At 39.5% G+C, this 18550-nt stretch overlaps 2 protein-coding genes across 3 annotated transcripts in view; both read right to left on the reverse strand.

Moving 5' to 3' along the window:
• trip10b (thyroid hormone receptor interactor 10b) overlaps positions 1–11509 on the reverse strand; it is a 25885-nt gene extending 14376 nt beyond the window's left edge. The window contains exons 1-9 of one of the 2 annotated variants that reach the window (XM_085163619.1): positions 11205–11509; positions 4764–4879; positions 4593–4646; positions 3591–3738; positions 3364–3426; positions 2899–3003; positions 2532–2660; positions 2206–2352; positions 1305–1466 (exon numbers count right to left, since the gene is read on the reverse strand). In XM_085163619.1, the coding sequence (XP_085019745.1) occupies positions 1305–1466; positions 2206–2352; positions 2532–2660; positions 2899–3003; positions 3364–3426; positions 3591–3738; positions 4593–4646; positions 4764–4879; positions 11205–11228 (948 nt within the window). In that variant the 5' untranslated portion in view covers positions 11229–11509. The remainder of the gene's footprint in view (positions 1–1304; positions 1467–2205; positions 2353–2531; positions 2661–2898; positions 3004–3363; positions 3427–3590; positions 3739–4592; positions 4647–4763; positions 4880–11204) is intronic. The other variant, XM_085163620.1, reaches the window with a different exon arrangement.
• Positions 11510–13023: 1514 nt separating this feature from the next.
• LOC146517280 (microfibril-associated glycoprotein 4-like) lies at positions 13024–18172 on the reverse strand. Its single transcript, XM_085163626.1, has 5 exons — positions 18064–18172; positions 15003–15200; positions 14529–14625; positions 14191–14358; positions 13024–13710 (listed from the first exon to the last, which is right to left on the reverse strand). Exons 1-5 carry the CDS (start codon positions 18070–18072, stop codon positions 13439–13441), a joined length of 744 nt encoding a protein of 247 aa, XP_085019752.1. The 5' UTR covers positions 18073–18172; the 3' UTR covers positions 13024–13438.
• Positions 18173–18550: the final 378 nt, after the last annotated feature.

Raw genomic sequence — 18550 nt, forward strand, 5'->3', positions numbered from 1 at the left:
ACAAAAGCTTGTGTACATGAAACAGATTAGGACAGCAAAACAAGGGCGTGAACACGACAGCAAGCGAGGGGATGGAGGTCAGACGTGAACCAAGACGGGGGCGTCACTCACCAAGCAACATTTGTTTAATGTCTTTAAGGTGGAAATCCTGAGTTTGACAGAGAGGCTGAGGGTTGGGGTGGAATAAAGAAGGAGGGGAAGATGGAGAACAGAACAAGACAAGGTGGAGGAGCAAGGGAGCGGAGAATAGGAGGGATAAAATAACAATGGTAATGAGAAAAGAAGAAAGGGGAGAGAGCGGGTGAAAGAGGTGCACAGCTTGAAATAATGTGTGTAAAGAGGGACAGTGAGAAATATGTTTGGGGCATGTCTGTGCAGCAGCCTGGAATCAGAATCGGCCCCCTAGGCAACGGGGTAGTGGGGTACGACATGAGTGGAATGTGAGCCGAGTCTGATGTGTGTGTGTTTGTTCGAAAATGCTGTCATAAGACTATGACAGGACCGTATTTGCAATTCTCGATAAGGTTGACAGGAGCCAGAGTCCCACACTGCATCAAGCACCTGCAGGTTTTCTGTTTCTAGAGTTTGGAGATTAACTCTGTAAAAGTGTTGAGAGACTGACTAACACTGTATTGTAAATGGACTATGAATGGGATCTGCTGATGAAAAGAAAATACAGAATCAAGCTCTTCCTGCAGTCTGCTGGATAATAGACCTTTTTCATAACTTGACACGTCACAGCAGGGAAAACACAGATGCCTTAATGATGGCTGCATTCCACTTAAGGGAGGTCCTGCTTTTGTTCCATGCAGTGGCTTAATGGGACACTGAAAGGAAATGGGCCATGTGCTTTCTGTATTACAGTATAAAAAGTCATAAAGGTCTGTAGAGAAAAGAAGGTCTTTCATCACAATTTCAGAGACTTGCAACACAAAAACAAACTGCCTGTCAGGTTAAAATTCTCTCTATAATACTAACAACAAGGTTTATGTTACATCCTGATGAGATTTGTAATTTCAAGCTCCATATTTAAATAACTCAAGGCAAAAGAAAAAGAGTGTCTTTGTAAGTTGATTAGCATACCCAATCATGAAATCAACACTGGTTGTTGTTTTCACTCTGTGTCTTCATTTCAAAATAATGTAAAAATATGTACTATTTTATGAAGGACTAACAAAACCAACTAAGTTAATGTCAGGATCATCTTAGCCCAGATTAGAAAGGATTTTCAGGTTTTTACATGCAGAAGAGGAGACTGCGTGAATAACTTTGTTGCACTGTCTCCACCTACAGTACAAGTTCACCTTGTGTTTCTTGCTGAACGGCCAGATCAGGCCGCGCACTTTTGGCGGGTTGAGGCTGGACTCTGAGGTTGCCGATTTAATGCCCTGGGAGTAGTCTTCAAACTCCACATCTGCAGGTGGCTCGAAACCAGATTTGTGCTGCTCGATGACCAGAATAGAGTCCTCCAGAGAACAAAACAAAGAAATAGACTCAGTCACATCAAAGCAACAAACGGAGACCTTAAAAGGGTTGGCAGTGACACTGGATTTTTAAGTGCAGCAATTAGAGGCGTTTAATCTTTAATTATTTATTTTATTTTACAAATTTTACAGCTAAAAAGCAACATCAAAGTCAAAAACCACCATTCCTTCCACTAGATGCTGTCTTCATACGCTGGTCAGAAGTAAATGCATTTAGGTATATTTTTACCCCTCTGTAAAAAGAAAAAGGGGTGAATTTCTGTATAAATATATACATATATATATCATCTCCAATTTGTAGCCGGAAAGGGTTTTTTTTTCCACAGATCTGGTTTTTCCAGACGTTAGAGAAATTTTGTAGCTTAATAATTAGCCGTTATCTGTGTGACAGTCAGACAGTATAAAAGATGGGTGCAGCCTCGATGTCATGACCCCAAACACACTCATTGTTTAATGGCTAGCAATTGGCCAATCCACTAACCAACATCAATGCAGTTTCATACCACAGATAATCCTGTATTTTGGAATACAGTATGAGAAAAACGAATAAAACTGTTTAATTTTCTAATCAAAATCACCCAAAACAAGTGACTGAGCCTATAAACTCTGCAGGAAAATATTAACAGTGACATCTCCACGAAAGTTTTGCTTAAAGTTGTGTTTTTGTGGAGATGACTCTAAACCTGACAGAAAAAAAATATGACAAACATTTCACACTTGCCTGTTTCTCATTAACTTTTGTCCCAGCAGCAGAAATTCCTTCTAGACACTTCGAGATGATGGGCAGCACCTTCTTCTCGATATCTGAAAACTTGCAGTAGCCATCCGCAAGGCTCCGGATCCTCCGCTCATCCATGCCTTGCAATTTCTGTTCACAGCACAAATTAAAGGGCCTCCTTTCACAATAAGACTTGCTGCATTTCTACAATGGCCACTCATAGATGTATGAACTCACTGAATTGTTTTGTTTATATTGACATATGTCATATTAGCTTTGTCCACTTGTGCTACATCATCACAGTGTTTTTATGAATAAGTTTGCCTTACATTGAGGAGCTGCGGTATGTCGGTGTAATAGTGGTAGTTCTGTTCCTTGTTGTATTTCTGGAGTTCTGCTGCATAGTCGTTCCTGCACTCCTCTGCCGTGTGAGTGCGAGCATGGGCATGCTGCTTGGCCTTTCAGAGTGAAGGGCAGATGGAACGACAGAAACAAGAGATGGGAGGATAAAAGGGTTCAGCAAGAAAAAGAAATGAAGAGAGACAAAACAAAATGCAAAGAATAGATGCAGGGAGGTGATGGGAGGATACACAAGGAGGTGAGTGGGAGACAGACAGTAAAAGTTCATGGAGGGAAAATATCTAAAAAAACGAAACACTGCTCAAGTAAAGCTAGCGCGTGCATGTGTGTGTTTACTTTTTCGACATCGACTCTGGTGGCAGAGAGCTCGCTCTCCGCTTTCTCTGCTTGTTGTGAGGCTTTTTCTGCCTCCGCCCACTCCTTGGCATAGCGCTTCTTCGTCTGTAGGTATAAACACACACATATTAAACTTAAACACGAACTTTATTTTTAATAATTTCAGCCCTAGTAGTATCAACAATTTAAAAATGAAAGAACTGAGTTCCACTTGAGATAATAAAGAGAGTAAAGTCATGGCCATATTTTACTGCCCCTCGGGTAATCTGTCACCTGAAGAGTTACCAATAAATTATTAACAGTATGGCAGCAAAAATCATAATAACGTAAACTCAATGATGTCAATGAGATATTGCTGTAACATCTGTAGAATAAGAATTACTAGCAAGAATATCTTCATCTTGAGGTACCACTTGAGTGATCTGCTCAGTAACAAACTAAAACCGCGAACAACACAAGACTCACATTTTCTAGGTGCTTAAAGCTGCTCTCTAAATTCTGCTGGGCCTTCTTGACATCAGCCAGGTGCTGAGGAAGGAAGAGAATGCAATAAATGTCAGGCGGTTCAAGAGGATGACGGCAAAGTGTGCAAATCAGTCTTTAACCTGCCAAACTTTCCCGTCAGTTCTTCCTTTCTTTTTCTCCCCCTCCCTCCCTATCTCCCTCTCACACTCGCTTCCTCCTTCTCTCACCGTTTTCCGTTCTTGTTTAAAATCCTGAAGCCTCTTCAAGAGATCAACACAGATGCCAGTTATCAAGTTTTCAGCAACGAGCTCACGTTGCCCGGCGAAATCGTTTAGCTCGTTGAGGATCTCCTGGAATGAAGCATGGTTGCTGAACCTGCGAGAAGATGGCAAAGGGACAAAGTGTTGGCTCCAAAGGTCAAGATTTAACGTACTATTTGGTAAAAAAAACAAAAACAAACCCTACTCTGAACAGCAGTTGTAAAAAAAAATGTAATAAACAAACTATTAAAAAAATGGACATAGTGATCATAGCATCACATGTCACATACTGGTTACTGAAGTCCTGTTGGAGTGTTTTTGCATTGCCACAGACGTGGCGAGCAGCACATCTGACTGAGGAACTGAGGTGCGCTACATGCTAATGACTTGAGGTTATAATGGAGATCATAGTTTCAGGTATAAGGCACTTCTTCATTTGCTTTGTTTTTCAGACTCAGAATGATATAGTTTCGTATATGGTTTGCGTATTCTCTATGTTTGACATGCAGCCTTTATTACTTCAAGCTAACTACCATGCTAACAAGCTATAGCTATCTACTGATTAGCATAGTTTTGGACCATCTGTTCAAAATCTTTTAAGCCTCCAAACCACATTTAGCACAATTTTTAATATCACATGTAATTATGTGCCATGCTACTCCACTAGCTCAAGCTTTTTATCCGAATGTGTGAATGCAAAGAAGAAAAAAAGATGCTAAACGTGAAAGTTGAAAATGTTAGCCCACATGATCACAGCATTCTCTTACATACAACCTTCAGTCATTTCTGTAAAAACTTTGCACCATTTGCAACTTAACTGCAGTCATTAAAGTATATAGTTAAAGGTTATATCAGAAAAACCTCACAAGCCAAGAAAATGTTATATACAAATAAAAAATAAGAGCTGCAATGGAGAAATGTAACAATGCAACTCAAGCTGGAGCTGAAAACAAGTTTTTGGTTTCTCACTTGCAGTCTTGGTCTTCCCTGTTTCCTCGTTTGGCATATTTCTTTGTGAGATTCCTGTTGGAAAAGTGTAAAAACATCCACTTGACTAGCATGCATAGGGTAAGAGCACACACAAAAAAATTCAAGATCCCATTTCATATAAAAATTAATAACCATTCAGAAGGACCACACCTGAGCTGCTTGGCGTAATTTTGTTCTATCTCCGACCGCTCCTTCACAAATTTGATGTAGCGGTCCAGCAGGTCAAGGCCCGACTGTGTATGCTTGTCGATGACATCATACTGATCCTGAAAGAAGAACAGCACAGAGAAACATGTTTTATATCAAAATATCACCTTTGGTTTCTGGACAATTTCAATGGAAACTTCTCCTTCCATTGAAATTGTCCTTCCTTCCTCATCCTGTTACTTCCCTAACTATACAAATGCCATAGCATGTCAGTAGGTCAGATTGCCTTTTAAAACTCCGTAAGCTCACCATGCACAAGCAAAGACACAGCTTCAGCAAACTATGAAACAGGACTTAAAAGAGTTTTTCACCAACAGCCACTCTGATAAAGCAAACATCCACAGCGCCGTGTGCAACAAAATTATTGTTTTTATCATTGGCTGCTGAGTATTTTCTCAGTGAGACGACTTGGTCTTGGAAATGTCAGGAAATACTTTTAAATGCCCACGAGAATTTTCCGAAGCCATAACAGATGTTATGAAATTGTTTCTTTTGTCTGACACAAGGTCACAAAAGCCCAGAATACACAGTTTGCGATCACAAAAGAAAGCAAAAGTTCTCACAGCGCAGACGTTGGAGAATATTTGGCCTTTTTGCTTGACTTACACAATTAGTTCACAAAATGAGACTCATTGATCAACCCAGGATGTATTTCACAAGGCGCATATTCTGCATTTAATTTAGGGTTGCAGTTAACTTAATATTCTCATTATTGATTGTTCTTCTTAATTTTTCTTCTTCTATCAAGCTAATATTAGGTCTTTTTCTTAATGTAAGTTGGGCTGTAAGTTCCCACAGTCCAACATGCCTTCATATAACTCATTTGCCTATTAAAATTTTTAAAACAACAAAATTATTTCCTTCATAAAACAATAAGCAGAAAACATTCACTTGTGCCATTTTGCATTAAAAAAAATAATTAAAACAACATAAATTGATCCATTATTAAGACAAACACTGATTAATTTCCTGTGGCTCAGCTAATCGTTTAAGCTTTAATTAAATTGCCTTTCGCAACTCATTTAATCAGGCTGTCGATCTGCCACAAATAGAAAATGGAGGCCTAAGAATAACTCTCACTGCACACGGATACACACAAGTATGAAGGTGTAGTAGAGAATAAAAGCGCTCCAACAGCACTCTCCTGTCAGCATTCCTCCCTCGCTTTAGACACATCTGTGCAAATCAAAACACACACCCACAAAAACCTGTTGGACCGGTAAGGGAGCCCTGCTGGCTTTTATTTACACTGCTTTAATGACATACAGTGAGAAGCCTCTCGGAGGAGAAAACAATCTGATTACATGGAAACATGAGAGTCTGGGACACGTAATAAAGCCCCACGGGTGGGTCCCTTGTTGTGTCTCTTGTGAAGCACAAAGAAGGGCTCCACCTTTTTCTTTGTTGTGGTGTGAGTGTGTGTGGTTAAGTGCATGCGTTGGTGCTGGAGGGCCTTCTGGGACCACAGACACAGATACAGAGTCCTCAGAGGAGGGGGAATCTAAATGGAGATCACACAGTAACACAGTTTGATATGAGAGGACATGAAGGAGGCGAACGGGATAAGAAAATAGGAAAGTATGATAAAGCAACATAGTTTATGCCAGGAAGTAAATGACCGTGGAAATCAGATCAGACTTAATGCAGGTTTCGATGCAAGAGATTAAAGAGTGTGTGACGAGTTCTTGACACAGATTAATGCGTGCATTTCCCACTTCTGTTGCACTACCTCACTTTTATTGGAATACATGTGCATGCTTGTGTGACAAAAGGAAACTGATTGTAAGACAAAGAGCGTTCAAGAATGAGATAATGATTAGCTCAGCGTGAACCTCCGCCCTGTGACTGACGGTCCCAGGGGCCTATCTAAACCCTGGAACCAGTCTGACTGGTCCCGCCCTCACAGTACTGCCAGCAGCAGCCGTGCTTCCTGACTGCAGCTGATCTGGTGTCAGATTTTTACCTCATCTAATCATAAAAGCCACCCAACAAGATTTACTGTAATAACTACTTGTTTCTAAGTTATTAATAGCTTTTGTCAGAGTGGTAATCTACTCAAATGGGTTGTACGACTCGTGTTTAAAGACGAGTTCCAGGCAGGTTTACTACGCATTACTATGAATTCTATTACTTACTTTTTATCATACAAGTTCTAAATGTGAATTCCATGTTAAATAATGAAGCTAATTATCTAAATGTTAGCTCATTTATACCCATTTTCAGAAAACTGAATACGCTGTCACTGAAATATTAGATACATGTTGATTTTAATTGACATATTGGAGTCAAAGATTTTCAAAGAGGCTCTTTTAGAATTGTTTTTGTTGTTATTTTTACAAATTACGGTAAATGTAAATTTAGAATATGGACAGCCAGGAATTAAAGAAAAAGCTGAAAGCTTAGTGGATGTCAATTTTGCCAAAGTGAAAATCTGTCACTTAAAGCATGACTTATAGAAATCACCCTTTAAAGATATGCAGTGTGAGATTCTGTGTATTTACTGGAAAACGTAATTCACAGTTAAATAAGTTAAGTTAAATATTTTAGCGAATTGTTATCACCACAAGTGGTTCCCAGATAATTACTGACAATGTGAAATTTTGTTTATGATCTTACAGTACAGTGCTGTCTAAATGTTTTTGAGCCACTCTTTATTTCTTTATATTTTGCTGAAAGGACCCAGATTTCCCCCTAATTTTTCTAAGGTAGTGTTGAACAATAGCTCCCCAGGCTTTCTAAAGGTCTTTTAAAGTTTTTCTTTGGACACTGGCTCATTTTTCACTAGTTTTTAGTGCAGTCAATGTAACTGAGGAATCTTTTTCGTTTGTTAAGCCACTTAAATACTGTTCTGTAAATCATTCAAAGATAAAAAAGGCCCCTAACTCAAACGATGAACCAGTGCTGTGTTTACATATAACAGGCAACTCAACCAAAGAAACCATTTAAAACTTAGACTTTGCTTTGCAACAAATTTGTTCCCATTTCGTTAGTTGAAAGATAACCTACTTTGACAGGTGTAAAATTGGTCAAACATGTCATGGTTCGGGGCTGCATTTCAGCCAGTGGTGTTGGGAATCTTCCAAAACTCCAAAAGTGATGGAATTATGAACACAAAAAAGTATAGTGAGATTTTGATTGACCGTGCAATGCCATCTGGAAAGCATCTTATTGCCAAATGCTTAATTTGTCAAATCTCAAACACACGGCCAAGGCACTAAAATCATATCAGGTAGAGAAAACACACAATGAAACACTATCAGTGATGGATTGGCCTCCCCAGAGACCTCAACCAGCAGTGTGGGATCATCCTGACAGAGAGCAGAATAAAAGAGAGCCAAAATCCAAAGAACAGCTTTGAAAGTCCTTTAAGAAGCCTGGAGAACTATTCCTGAAAACTGCTGAAAGAAATGACAAGAATGCTGCCTGCAATACCTTCTCTACTACACCTTCATACTTGTGTGTATCCATTCAGGCGGTGTTGAACAAATGTAGTCAAACCACATATTGACTTTCAAGCTTGTTAGAATTGTACAAACTCTGCTTTTGCTTTATATACTGTATTTCCATTCATGTTTGCACATTAATAAATCACTGCACCCATTTGCAACTTTCATAGTAGAATATAAAGAAATGAGTGGTGTCTTAAAACACTGTACTCCACTGTTCTGTATGCAAAATAGGCGTTACATCAATAAACATGCCGTAATTTCCATACAACATACAATTAATATTTCTTATACAAGCACCATTGCTTTGCATGCCAACACAACCCCGGGATCAAGATAAAGGAGAAAGTGGGCACAATGGAGGAAACAGTGATGTAGCTGATTTATATCTAGGTCCCTGAATTACATATCAGCAGGATGCAGGCAGATCAACAAAGAGAGACCAGTCCACAGCAACATCATTCTTTAAATTTGATTACCTGTTCTGGGCAAACACGTACAATATTTGTTATCAAAATGACCTAAATGAATGAGTCAGTTTCCAAAGATTTCCACTATTTTCCACAGCTAGCTTGTTTTAGTGTCATCATGTGATCAGGCAGATTTCTTCCAACTGAACTGGCAAAAAGCAAAAAGCAAAAAGCACGGACACGGACACACAATCATCCTGATTGCAAAGTAGATGGTTTTCAATGTGACAGAGCTGCATGTCCTCAAGCAAGAGTTTAAATCCACATGACCTGAGATGTCTGCTTCTCCTCCTTCTGCTTTAAATAATCAAAATATTTGATAGGACAATAGAAATGCTGAACCTTCTGCACAAAGCATGCTGCTTACATCATGCGTTCTTGTTACAAATTGCAAGATTTTTTTCTTTTTTGAACAACATGCGATTGACTTGGCTCGGCTGTGATTCGACACCTTCTGGACTGCGTCATATTTAATAAGAACTGGTGGTGGTTTTAACTAAGCAGCCAGTAAGTCGGTCATTACAAAGCTATGCCGTGCAACAAAATATTGTCTAAACCCACAGGACTTTATTTTGACATCAAGCACAGAGTCGAACGCTCACCAAAGACAATTAATATGTCTGAGCGTATTTTAGAGGGCATGTGTCTGAAATCAGGCCCAAGAAATCTTTTATGATTTAATTTGATGAGATGGTGACGATGCACAACAAAGAAGCCGGAACAGCTGAAGGTTCGTCCGGAATTAAAACAGCACTATTAAATCGGCTGAAAAAGAAATGCATGACATGTTTCCAGGGTTTGTCTCTCCTCATCCCCAAGATATTCAGTTTACACAAACAGAGAGAGCATGTTAACCTAAAACTAGATCAATCCATCTATCTTCTTTTGTTTATCCAAATCAGGGAGAGGGCTTCAACCTCTCCAAGCTATCATAGGGCAAGAGGTGAGGTACACCATGGAAATGTCCCCAGTCTATTGCAGGGATAACACACAGAGACAGATATCTACTGATGCTCACATTCACACCAAGAGCCAATTTAGAATCACCAGCATGTCTTTGGACTGTGGGAGGAAGCTGGGACACCTGGAGGGAAAGCATACTGCTACAGGGAGAGCATGCAAACTCCACCCAGAAAGGCTCAGGACACTTCTTGCTATGAGTCAGCAGTGCTAACCACTGCACTGTGCAGGCTGAATTTCATATTTCAGTGCCACTTATCTCAATTTTAATGCAAAAAGCTATTGTTTTCAAATACTCAAACGTGAGAATCATACCTGTTTCTACGTTCCATGACGAACCAAATATCTTCTGATTTTGGAAAGAATTCTAAAATGTCACATCATGCTTTTGTCTACAAGACATTTACTCACTAAACTAATAAATAAATAAATAACGCTTTTCTCATCGTTTCAGGTCTAGGCCTCTAACTCTTGCTCCGGTATCAATGAAGCACCCAAGTTTATGGTATGCAGCCAAACCCACTGCAAGCAATTGAATACAGTTGAATGACTTTCAACTCTTTTGGAACAAACACACATTAGATCCAGGCCATCAGCCTCACTAAGTCTAACTCTATCTGTGCAATCATTTCAGATCGCTGTGCCCAAATGTTTTCATTTTCTTTGACCTAAAATACAACAATGTGTAGTCAAAGGCACATGCAGCCACCTTCACTCATCTGATTAACTAGGAACTACTCTGATCATCAATGAACTGTTCAAGAAGCAGAGATGGTGAACGATCTCTATCTGGAGCTTTCCAGATGGGAGGATTTCCTGTCGTTCTGTGACACCCGGCAGGACAGAACTTTGCTTTAGGATTTTGGGGAAGAGGATTTCTGATCTTTAGAGCCAAACGCTGAGAGAGATCTTTATCAGTCAGTGCCTTAGATCTTGTGGCTTGTAGCCACAGTCCCTTAAATGCCCTGTCATCCAACTGAAGGCGCTGGTGTCGGTGTGCCGTGACTGATGAGGAAGCTGACTGTGCTGATGATTCACAACTGAGACACGGGCAAGAGCAAGGAGGTTATACTTTCCTAAACATTGCACTGTTTGTATCTGCAGCCAGGACACTTCCTGTCACAAAGGAAAATTTCAGGTTTGAGATTATATGAGAGAAGAGGATAAAACAAACAGTGTGTGTGGTGGAGCACACCCTAAGCTCACTGTGTGTACACAAAAGTGCACCAGAAAAGAGTAATAAACCTCTCCTTTCCAATCTGCTTATGATAAGGTATGCAGCAGGAGTTGCGAAATCCTGTCGCTGCAGGCTTTACAGATAGACTCCTGCTGTTGTCTTACTTAGCCAAGGCCAGCTACTGAAAAACAACCGTGTGCTACAGTGAGTGTCGACGAAAACAATTAAGAGGGCACCGCACTTAAAGAAACAGTGAAAAGGCGGAACGCTGTCCTTTAAGGACTTATCCCAGAAGGCTCCTCCGCTTCTTCTGAGCCAGCTGTCAACTTACCCAGAGCTGTGTTCCCCAGTCCATGTCGCCAAAAAAGTTCAGATGCGAGAAGATTCGCAGAGCAGGACTCTTCGGTGTGTTAAAGCAAAGGCAAAAAGCGATCAGGCAGAGATTGTTTTTTAATTATTAGTATGTTCTTTAAAGTAAAACTCTTCTCGGAACAAAAAAATCACAAAACTTTGAGGCACGAAAGCGGAGATGGTGGAGGAAATGTTTGAAGGAAGTCTACGCCTTCTCCTTGGCATGAACGCGACTGTCCTGTTTCTTTCAGCAGGCAGAGAGCGCAAAAAAAAAAAAAAAAAGTGTTCCTGAAACAACTCTGGGTCCGAGAGAGAGAGAGGGAGGAGGAGGAAGCGGCCTTTCTGTTTGTTTTATCTTAAAGAAGCAGCTTGAGGTTGTTTTTTTTTTTTTTCATAATAAAAGCTGGTCTTGGGCTCCAAACTTTAACCCAATGATGTATCCAGTGCTCCTCAGATAACCCACAACATTACACATAAGATTAAACCAAATAAACTAAATCATTAACTTTTCCCCCACAGCACTAATAGAGGAAGTAAGAACATTCTTTAAGCTACTTAAGACTTTTTTTTGTAACATAAAACAGCAGGTTCCTTCTGGGGCCTTTTTTCGTGTTTAAAAAGTATAAAAGTTTTTTAATGGCCAGCAGGGGGCGACCTCAAGGAGCGCCCTTGTATAGCCCATTTAGGGAAAAAAAATTCTCAAGCTGTGTTGTTCTGTGACATCAGTGCACACGTTCCAGATGATAACATGGTGTTAATTTTGTAAATTATAGTCAAATTTAAAGCAAAACAGATGATATAGCAGTCTAAACCTGTGACTTCTGTTTTTTAAAAAAATAAGAGTCACTTCACTAACTGGTGAGGAGTTTCACTCTGGCTCTTCTTTTTATACCGCTGCAAAAGTCTTTAGACATCCCTCTATGTTTTGCTATGAAAACGCAAAATAGGTGCAGTGATTTACCGAAATATGTAAATGAACATGGAAATACACCATATAAGGCACAAACAGAGTTTGTGCAATTCTAATGAGCTTCAGAGTCAATATCTAGTATGACCACCTTTATTCTTCAACACAGCCTGAACTCTTCCTGACATACATGACTGATAGTGTTTCATCCAGGTATGCTTTCACTGCATTGGCAGTCAGTTTGGGATCATTGTCATGATGAAAGTGAAGCATTTGCCTTTCAGATGCTTTCTAAATAATATTGCTTAATGGACCAAAACCTGACGGTACTTTTCTGAGTTCATAATTCCATCAATTTTGGAGATCTCTCTAATACCACAGGCTGAAATTTCGCCCTAAACCATGACAGAGCGTCCACCATGTTTAACAGATGTCTACCTCTCTCCCAAACTTCCCCGTACATTCTGCGACCGTTTGTCCCCAAAAATTTTAACTTTGATTTGTAACTCAATAGGGCAATTTACACTTGGGAATATTAATAAATATTGCTAATATAATATTTAATATCTGTCTAACTGGGTTATCTTTGGCAGATTCAACTGAAAATTGGAACCATATAATGTTCTTTGTGAGAGGCCGCTACTAATAGTAAGTAAATGAAAATGGTCAAGTACAAGATATGGACTTTAAATGAGTGTGAAAACAGCAAATATCAAAATAAGAATTAAAAAAACATCAGAAAGCTATCGACAAACATGTTAGCATTATCCCTGTTAGCTAGTTAGCCAGATGAAATTAGCTTCAAGCTCAAAGCTCTGCTGCCCCTGATGTTAGTCTCCTGGCAAGCATGTAGACTCTTTGAAAAATGACAGAAGTAAGAACAGAGATAGTTAAAAAAAAAAAAAACATTTATTATATTTAATAAAGAGCTAGCACAATGAAAATGCTTCTTAGAGGATAGAGAGAAAGTCCTGTAGCGCTAGTATCGATCAGATGCCATTACCAGTGTTAGTATCAATACTACTGATATTTGGGTCGATATGTTATTAAATAACATAATATTGTAATAAGAAATTTCAAAAGTAGATGTATGCAGATTTAAACTATTATTACAGTTTGTATTTTTGAAACAAGGCACTAAACTAAAAAAAAGAAAATAAATGGGTGTTTTAACTGTTTCTTTATTGCTTGTAAATTAAATTCAGCAAGAACAACTTGGGTGTTAGAGATGGTGTCCCCACAAATCCCAGCTCTTCTCCTGCAATGGAGGGTACTATCATAATCTTGTTTATCTTTAGAAAATCAAGTTAATTTCTGCATGAACACTTAGGTCTTAATCGAATTTTCATGGCAATGGTCTTGAGGGAGTAGTTCCAGCCCTTCCATGTTTGCCAAATCACGTGGACGTTATCATACCCAATGGCACCATGAGGCGCATACATGCCGTTTGGGTTAGTGATGTGACACTGATTGTACCAGAACCCACCCAAATAATGCTGAGCGCAGTTTTTATCCCACAGATCCTGATCTTTGTCGTAGGTGGTGAACTTCATGGAGTTGTGTTCAGATAAACTGTCCCCTAGAAGAAGAAAACAGGGGAAAGATGTGAGTGCAGTCAAGACTAAGAAGGTTCTATGGTCTTTTTTTACTTTTCTCACACGGGTTTGTATTTGTTATTTGGCTTTTTGTGTTTGACAGAAGTAGTTCATTTACTTGGAGATAATATGTAGAGGAAAATAGTTTGGAACTTTTCCTCAGCCTTTATTTTCAGCAGTTAATTCCTAATTATTATCTTAACAATTGTCTCTTTAGCTGTTTTTCCTTTCAAAGGAAGAGAATGACTCTTTACAGACCAAATACTGCACTTTGCAAACCATTAAGATAAAAAAAAAACAAAAACATTATTCAAATTAATAAGCTACACTGGCATATCTCTTTAATGGGATTTTTCCACTTAAACAAATTTTTAAAAATCAATATGTTCTTTAATTATTATAATTTTATTTTTGGCCAGGTTTAAAAATGATCCACAGTCTCTTGTGCCCGACACACTCCTCACCTGCTGCACCGCCAGTGAAGCTGCCCAGGTGAAGCTGATACCCAACAGTCTCAGACTCAATTGAGAAGGAGGAGTACTGTGCGGACCTCCTTTCTCCGTTCCAGTCCTCCATGTCGACCCGCAGCTCGTTCTCCTTCCTCATAGTCAGCAGGAAGATGTTTTCCAGACCTGGAAAGACACACACACACAGCCCTGTTTCACTTTGCATCGTGCACCAGCATCCTGTTTCTGACACTTTTTCTTTCCCAGGCTCCATCATTTCATCTCGCCACACCAAGTTTAGATTAAAAGCAGCACAAGCGCCTTGTCTTTAATGCACTTCTCCTTCCTGCACTCACCCAGCCAATATTCTCCAGCCACATTCCCAAACCCTGTCTTATAGTGCCTCCAGGGCCTGAAGAAGCTTTCAGTCCCATCGATCCTCCTCTGAAATACCTGAGAGGGAGAATACGAAACAAACTGAGACCTTTAATGTGTACTAACATGAAATGCTATATATTTATCTAACAAGATCTTGGATCACCTCTGTTTGGTCGTTTGTTTGTTTTTAAATCAGGTAATTTGAGGATTATTAGTTGGTCACATCTGCATTCTCCACTGATGCCAAAAACATATATCACAATTAAAGATTTAATTTTTCATTTTTGCCCAGGTGCCACCACTCCAGAGGGTTTCATGAAATTCAGCCTGGTATTTTTGTGTAAAACATGTACAAAAGTACATGTTTTATTCTGCAGCACGGTGACACCCCCCCCCCCCCCCCAAAAGAAAAAATAATATTTGAAAATATGATGATAGGATTTGATACTGACAGTCCATCTCCCTCCATCAGTGTCCATGTCACAGTAGACATGCAGGGGAGTAGTGGGACCTCCTGGGTAGATTTTGTAGACTCCACTGGAGCTTGTGTTGTCATTGCCATATATGTCATCACAGTCAATAGGAAGGTAAAACTGGGAGCTGGAGTGGACTGAGGCCACAAGAACGAGCAGAGCTACGAGGAATGTCTCCTAGAGGAGAGGAAAGAGATTATAGCACCTCCAGTATCTACACTTGTTTCCTGTACCCTAAAAATGTTTGTCTTATTTATGACGGAAAATCATGCAGATATTTTGTTCTTTTGGTCGCCTCTTAAAAATACTTCAATATAACAAAATTTATTTATAGAACATAATCTTTGTTTTCAGTTCACAATGTCTCTGATACAGAAGTGGACGTAACAAAGTACAATTACTTTGTAACAAAGTATAATTACTTTGTTACTGTACTTAAGTAGAATTTTCAGGTATCTGTACTTTATAATTACATTTTCAAAGCAGGCTCCTTACCTGTAGTTCACATGTATTATTTATAACGTTTACTCTCAGAGGTTAAAGTGGGCTGGAACGGGTGTAAGTTGTGATCGCAGTATTTCAGTGTAGAGCTAGCGCTACTGAAGAGGAGTGAGCAGTAACACTTTTTAAGTGTCAGGTAATTTCTAGGTAATGTTTCTATCAGCTCAACAAAGATCTGCAAACTGTTCGTGTGTGCTGTTTGCTGCACAGTGTGCTGTTAGCTAAAGTCCAGCTGCTGTATTTTTTCATTTTTCTGTTTGGATATGGAAGCAACATCACCATCTACAATGTAGACAACATAAAAAAATTCAATTAAAAAAATTGAAAAAAATAAAAATCATAACAGATGAAAGATGAGTGTATTCGTCAAAATTAGTATTTAGATTGGAAAAACATTTGTATTCTCATGTATTTATATTATTTCATTATTATATTAATATACAGAAATATCTCCAGAGCTACCATTCAGTTACCTTTGCATAAGAATAGAATTGTCCTTCAAAGAGTTACTATTTGCTGTCTTACTTTGAATATATTTCAGAGTCTGAACTTTTTCACTTGTACCTGAGAAAAGAAGATCCTTCAGTACTTACCAGCTTTTGCTGGTATTTTTTTTTTTAACACATGTACCTGTACCTCTACTTGAGTAAGCAATGTGTGTAATTTTGCCACCATTCAATCACATCATCCCGGAGATCCTGGTCGAGAAACTGTCTCACCTGGGACTCTCCACCTCCATCTGTCTCTGGATCAAGGACTTCCTGACAAATAGACCACAGTCTGTCAGACTCGGCCCCCACCTGTCCAGCACCATCACACTCAGTACCGGGTCTCCACAAGGATGTGTTCTGAGTCCCCTCTTGTTTACGCTCTACACATCCGACTGCTCCCCTACCCATCTCTCAAACACCATCATAAAGTTCGCGGATGACACCACAGTGGTTGGACTCATCTCAAGGGGGGATGAGTCGGACTACAGAGATGAGGTTAACAGATTGACTGAGTGGTGTTCAGTTAACAACCTCCAACTGAACACCACGAAAACTAAAGAACTTATTTTGGACTTCAGGAAGGGCAGAGCAGACCCGGCCCCACTCTACATTCACGGGAACTGTGTGGAGAGGGTACACTCCATGAGGTTTCTGGGCGTGCAGATCTCTGATGATCTCTCCTGGACTGCAAATACCACGGCGGTGGTAAAAAAGGCCCAGCAGCATCTCCATTTTTTGAGAGTGCTCAGGAGGAACAACCTGGAGGAGAGGCTGCTGGTGACATTCTATAGAGCCACCATAGAGAGCATCCTAACGTACGGCATAACAACATGGTATGCAGGGTGCTCAGTTGCAGACAGGAAAGGACTGCAGAGGGTCATCAACACAGCCCAGAAGATCACTGGCTGCTCTCTGCCCAGTCTGGAGGCCATTGCAAACTCCCGATACCTCAGCAGGGCTGGCAGTATCATTAAGGACTACTCCCACCCCAGTAATCAACTGTTTGAACTATTACCGCCAGGCCGACGGTACAGGTCACATAAAACCAGGACAAACAGATTCAGGGATAGCTTCTTTCCCAGAGCTATCACCGTAGTAAATAAGCACAAAACAATTAAACCTGCTTAACTATACTTGCCATTGTCACTATACTATGCTGCTATTCATACTATCATTATATTATGCTGCTATCCTGTATATATTGTACTTATTATTGTCTGAGTACTACAGTTGTTTTATTGTACTTTTTATATTTTACATTTATATTTATTTTGCATTTTGCACCAAGGGAGTGGCACTCCAATTTCGTTGTACTTTGTACAATGACAATAAAGGCTATTCTATTCTCTGCTCTGATACCACTAGTATCCAGCAGTGATGACATTTGGGGTTTCCCTGCAGGATGACTCTGATGTTTGCCATAAAGTTTTGCAATTATTTGTGTAACTTCTCTGGAGAACAGGGTGTTACACGGGCTCAGTGAAGCAAAATTTTATTCCCCCACATTTGTTCTGTGCATGCGTCACAGAGAGTGAGTTCACAGGTCAGGCGTCTGTAAACTGATGACAAGTTGTCAGCGGAACTGGGAGTGCCTGCTAATGGTTAACTAAAAACATCAGGTAACAGGATAAAGTCAACAGTAGAAAGAGATTACAGGCAGCACACGTAGGTTATCTGTTAGGATGAGGTAGTCTGGCATTTTTGTTGATGTCTGCAGCCTTCAACCCCAACCCCCCCCCCCCCCCCCCCTCTTTAATTCTCTTTTAAAATGAAACTGAGCTTATTTAGCAGATTATACCAAACCTGAGAGAAGAGAATATATTTGTATTTTTTCTGGAGTCTGTTTAAACTGAACGTGTCTAATAAACAGTACAGTTATGTTATTTATATATTTGTACAATTACTTGAACAATTTTCACACAAGTCAATTAAACGTATATCAATAACCTGTCAAACGTAGAATATACCATATCATCATATCATTTTAAATTTAACATTTTTTGGTGTGTGTGTGTGTGTCGTTAATGTGTAGCTTGCATTATTCTTACCTGCATCATCGTAATGTGGAGGTGGGTCTCCTGTTCAGGTCAGTCTATGGTAAAAGATCTCAGAGGGACAGTTTTAAATAGTCCAAGCAGGGTCTGTCTGTGGAGTCATGTGACATGAGCGTTTGTCTGTAGACACCCACAGTCTGATAAAATATACTGGCCAATTATTGTTACACACATATCTAACTATGATTTCTTTTTTTAATGAGACAAACCAAAACATTCTGGGTAGCACTTTTGTTTGAGCACAGCACAATTGTAACAAAGTGGTAATAGCACGGTAACAAGTTAGAATCAAGAAGTAAATAATGTGGAAATTTCTAAATTATTAATTAATTATTAGTAATAACATGGTAGGAACAGTGATTACAGTTGACTCCACTGAAATGTGGCCAGAAACTGGGGGTGATAATGTGAAAATAAAGATTTGGTAACAAGGCAAAACCAGTTAGTAATAGTAGCAACAATGCTGATGTTTTAGCATACT

Source organism: Neolamprologus multifasciatus, chromosome 6 (assembly GCF_963576455.1).
Source record: "Neolamprologus multifasciatus chromosome 6, fNeoMul1.2, whole genome shotgun sequence".
Taxonomy (NCBI): Eukaryota; Metazoa; Chordata; class Actinopteri; order Cichliformes; family Cichlidae; genus Neolamprologus; species Neolamprologus multifasciatus.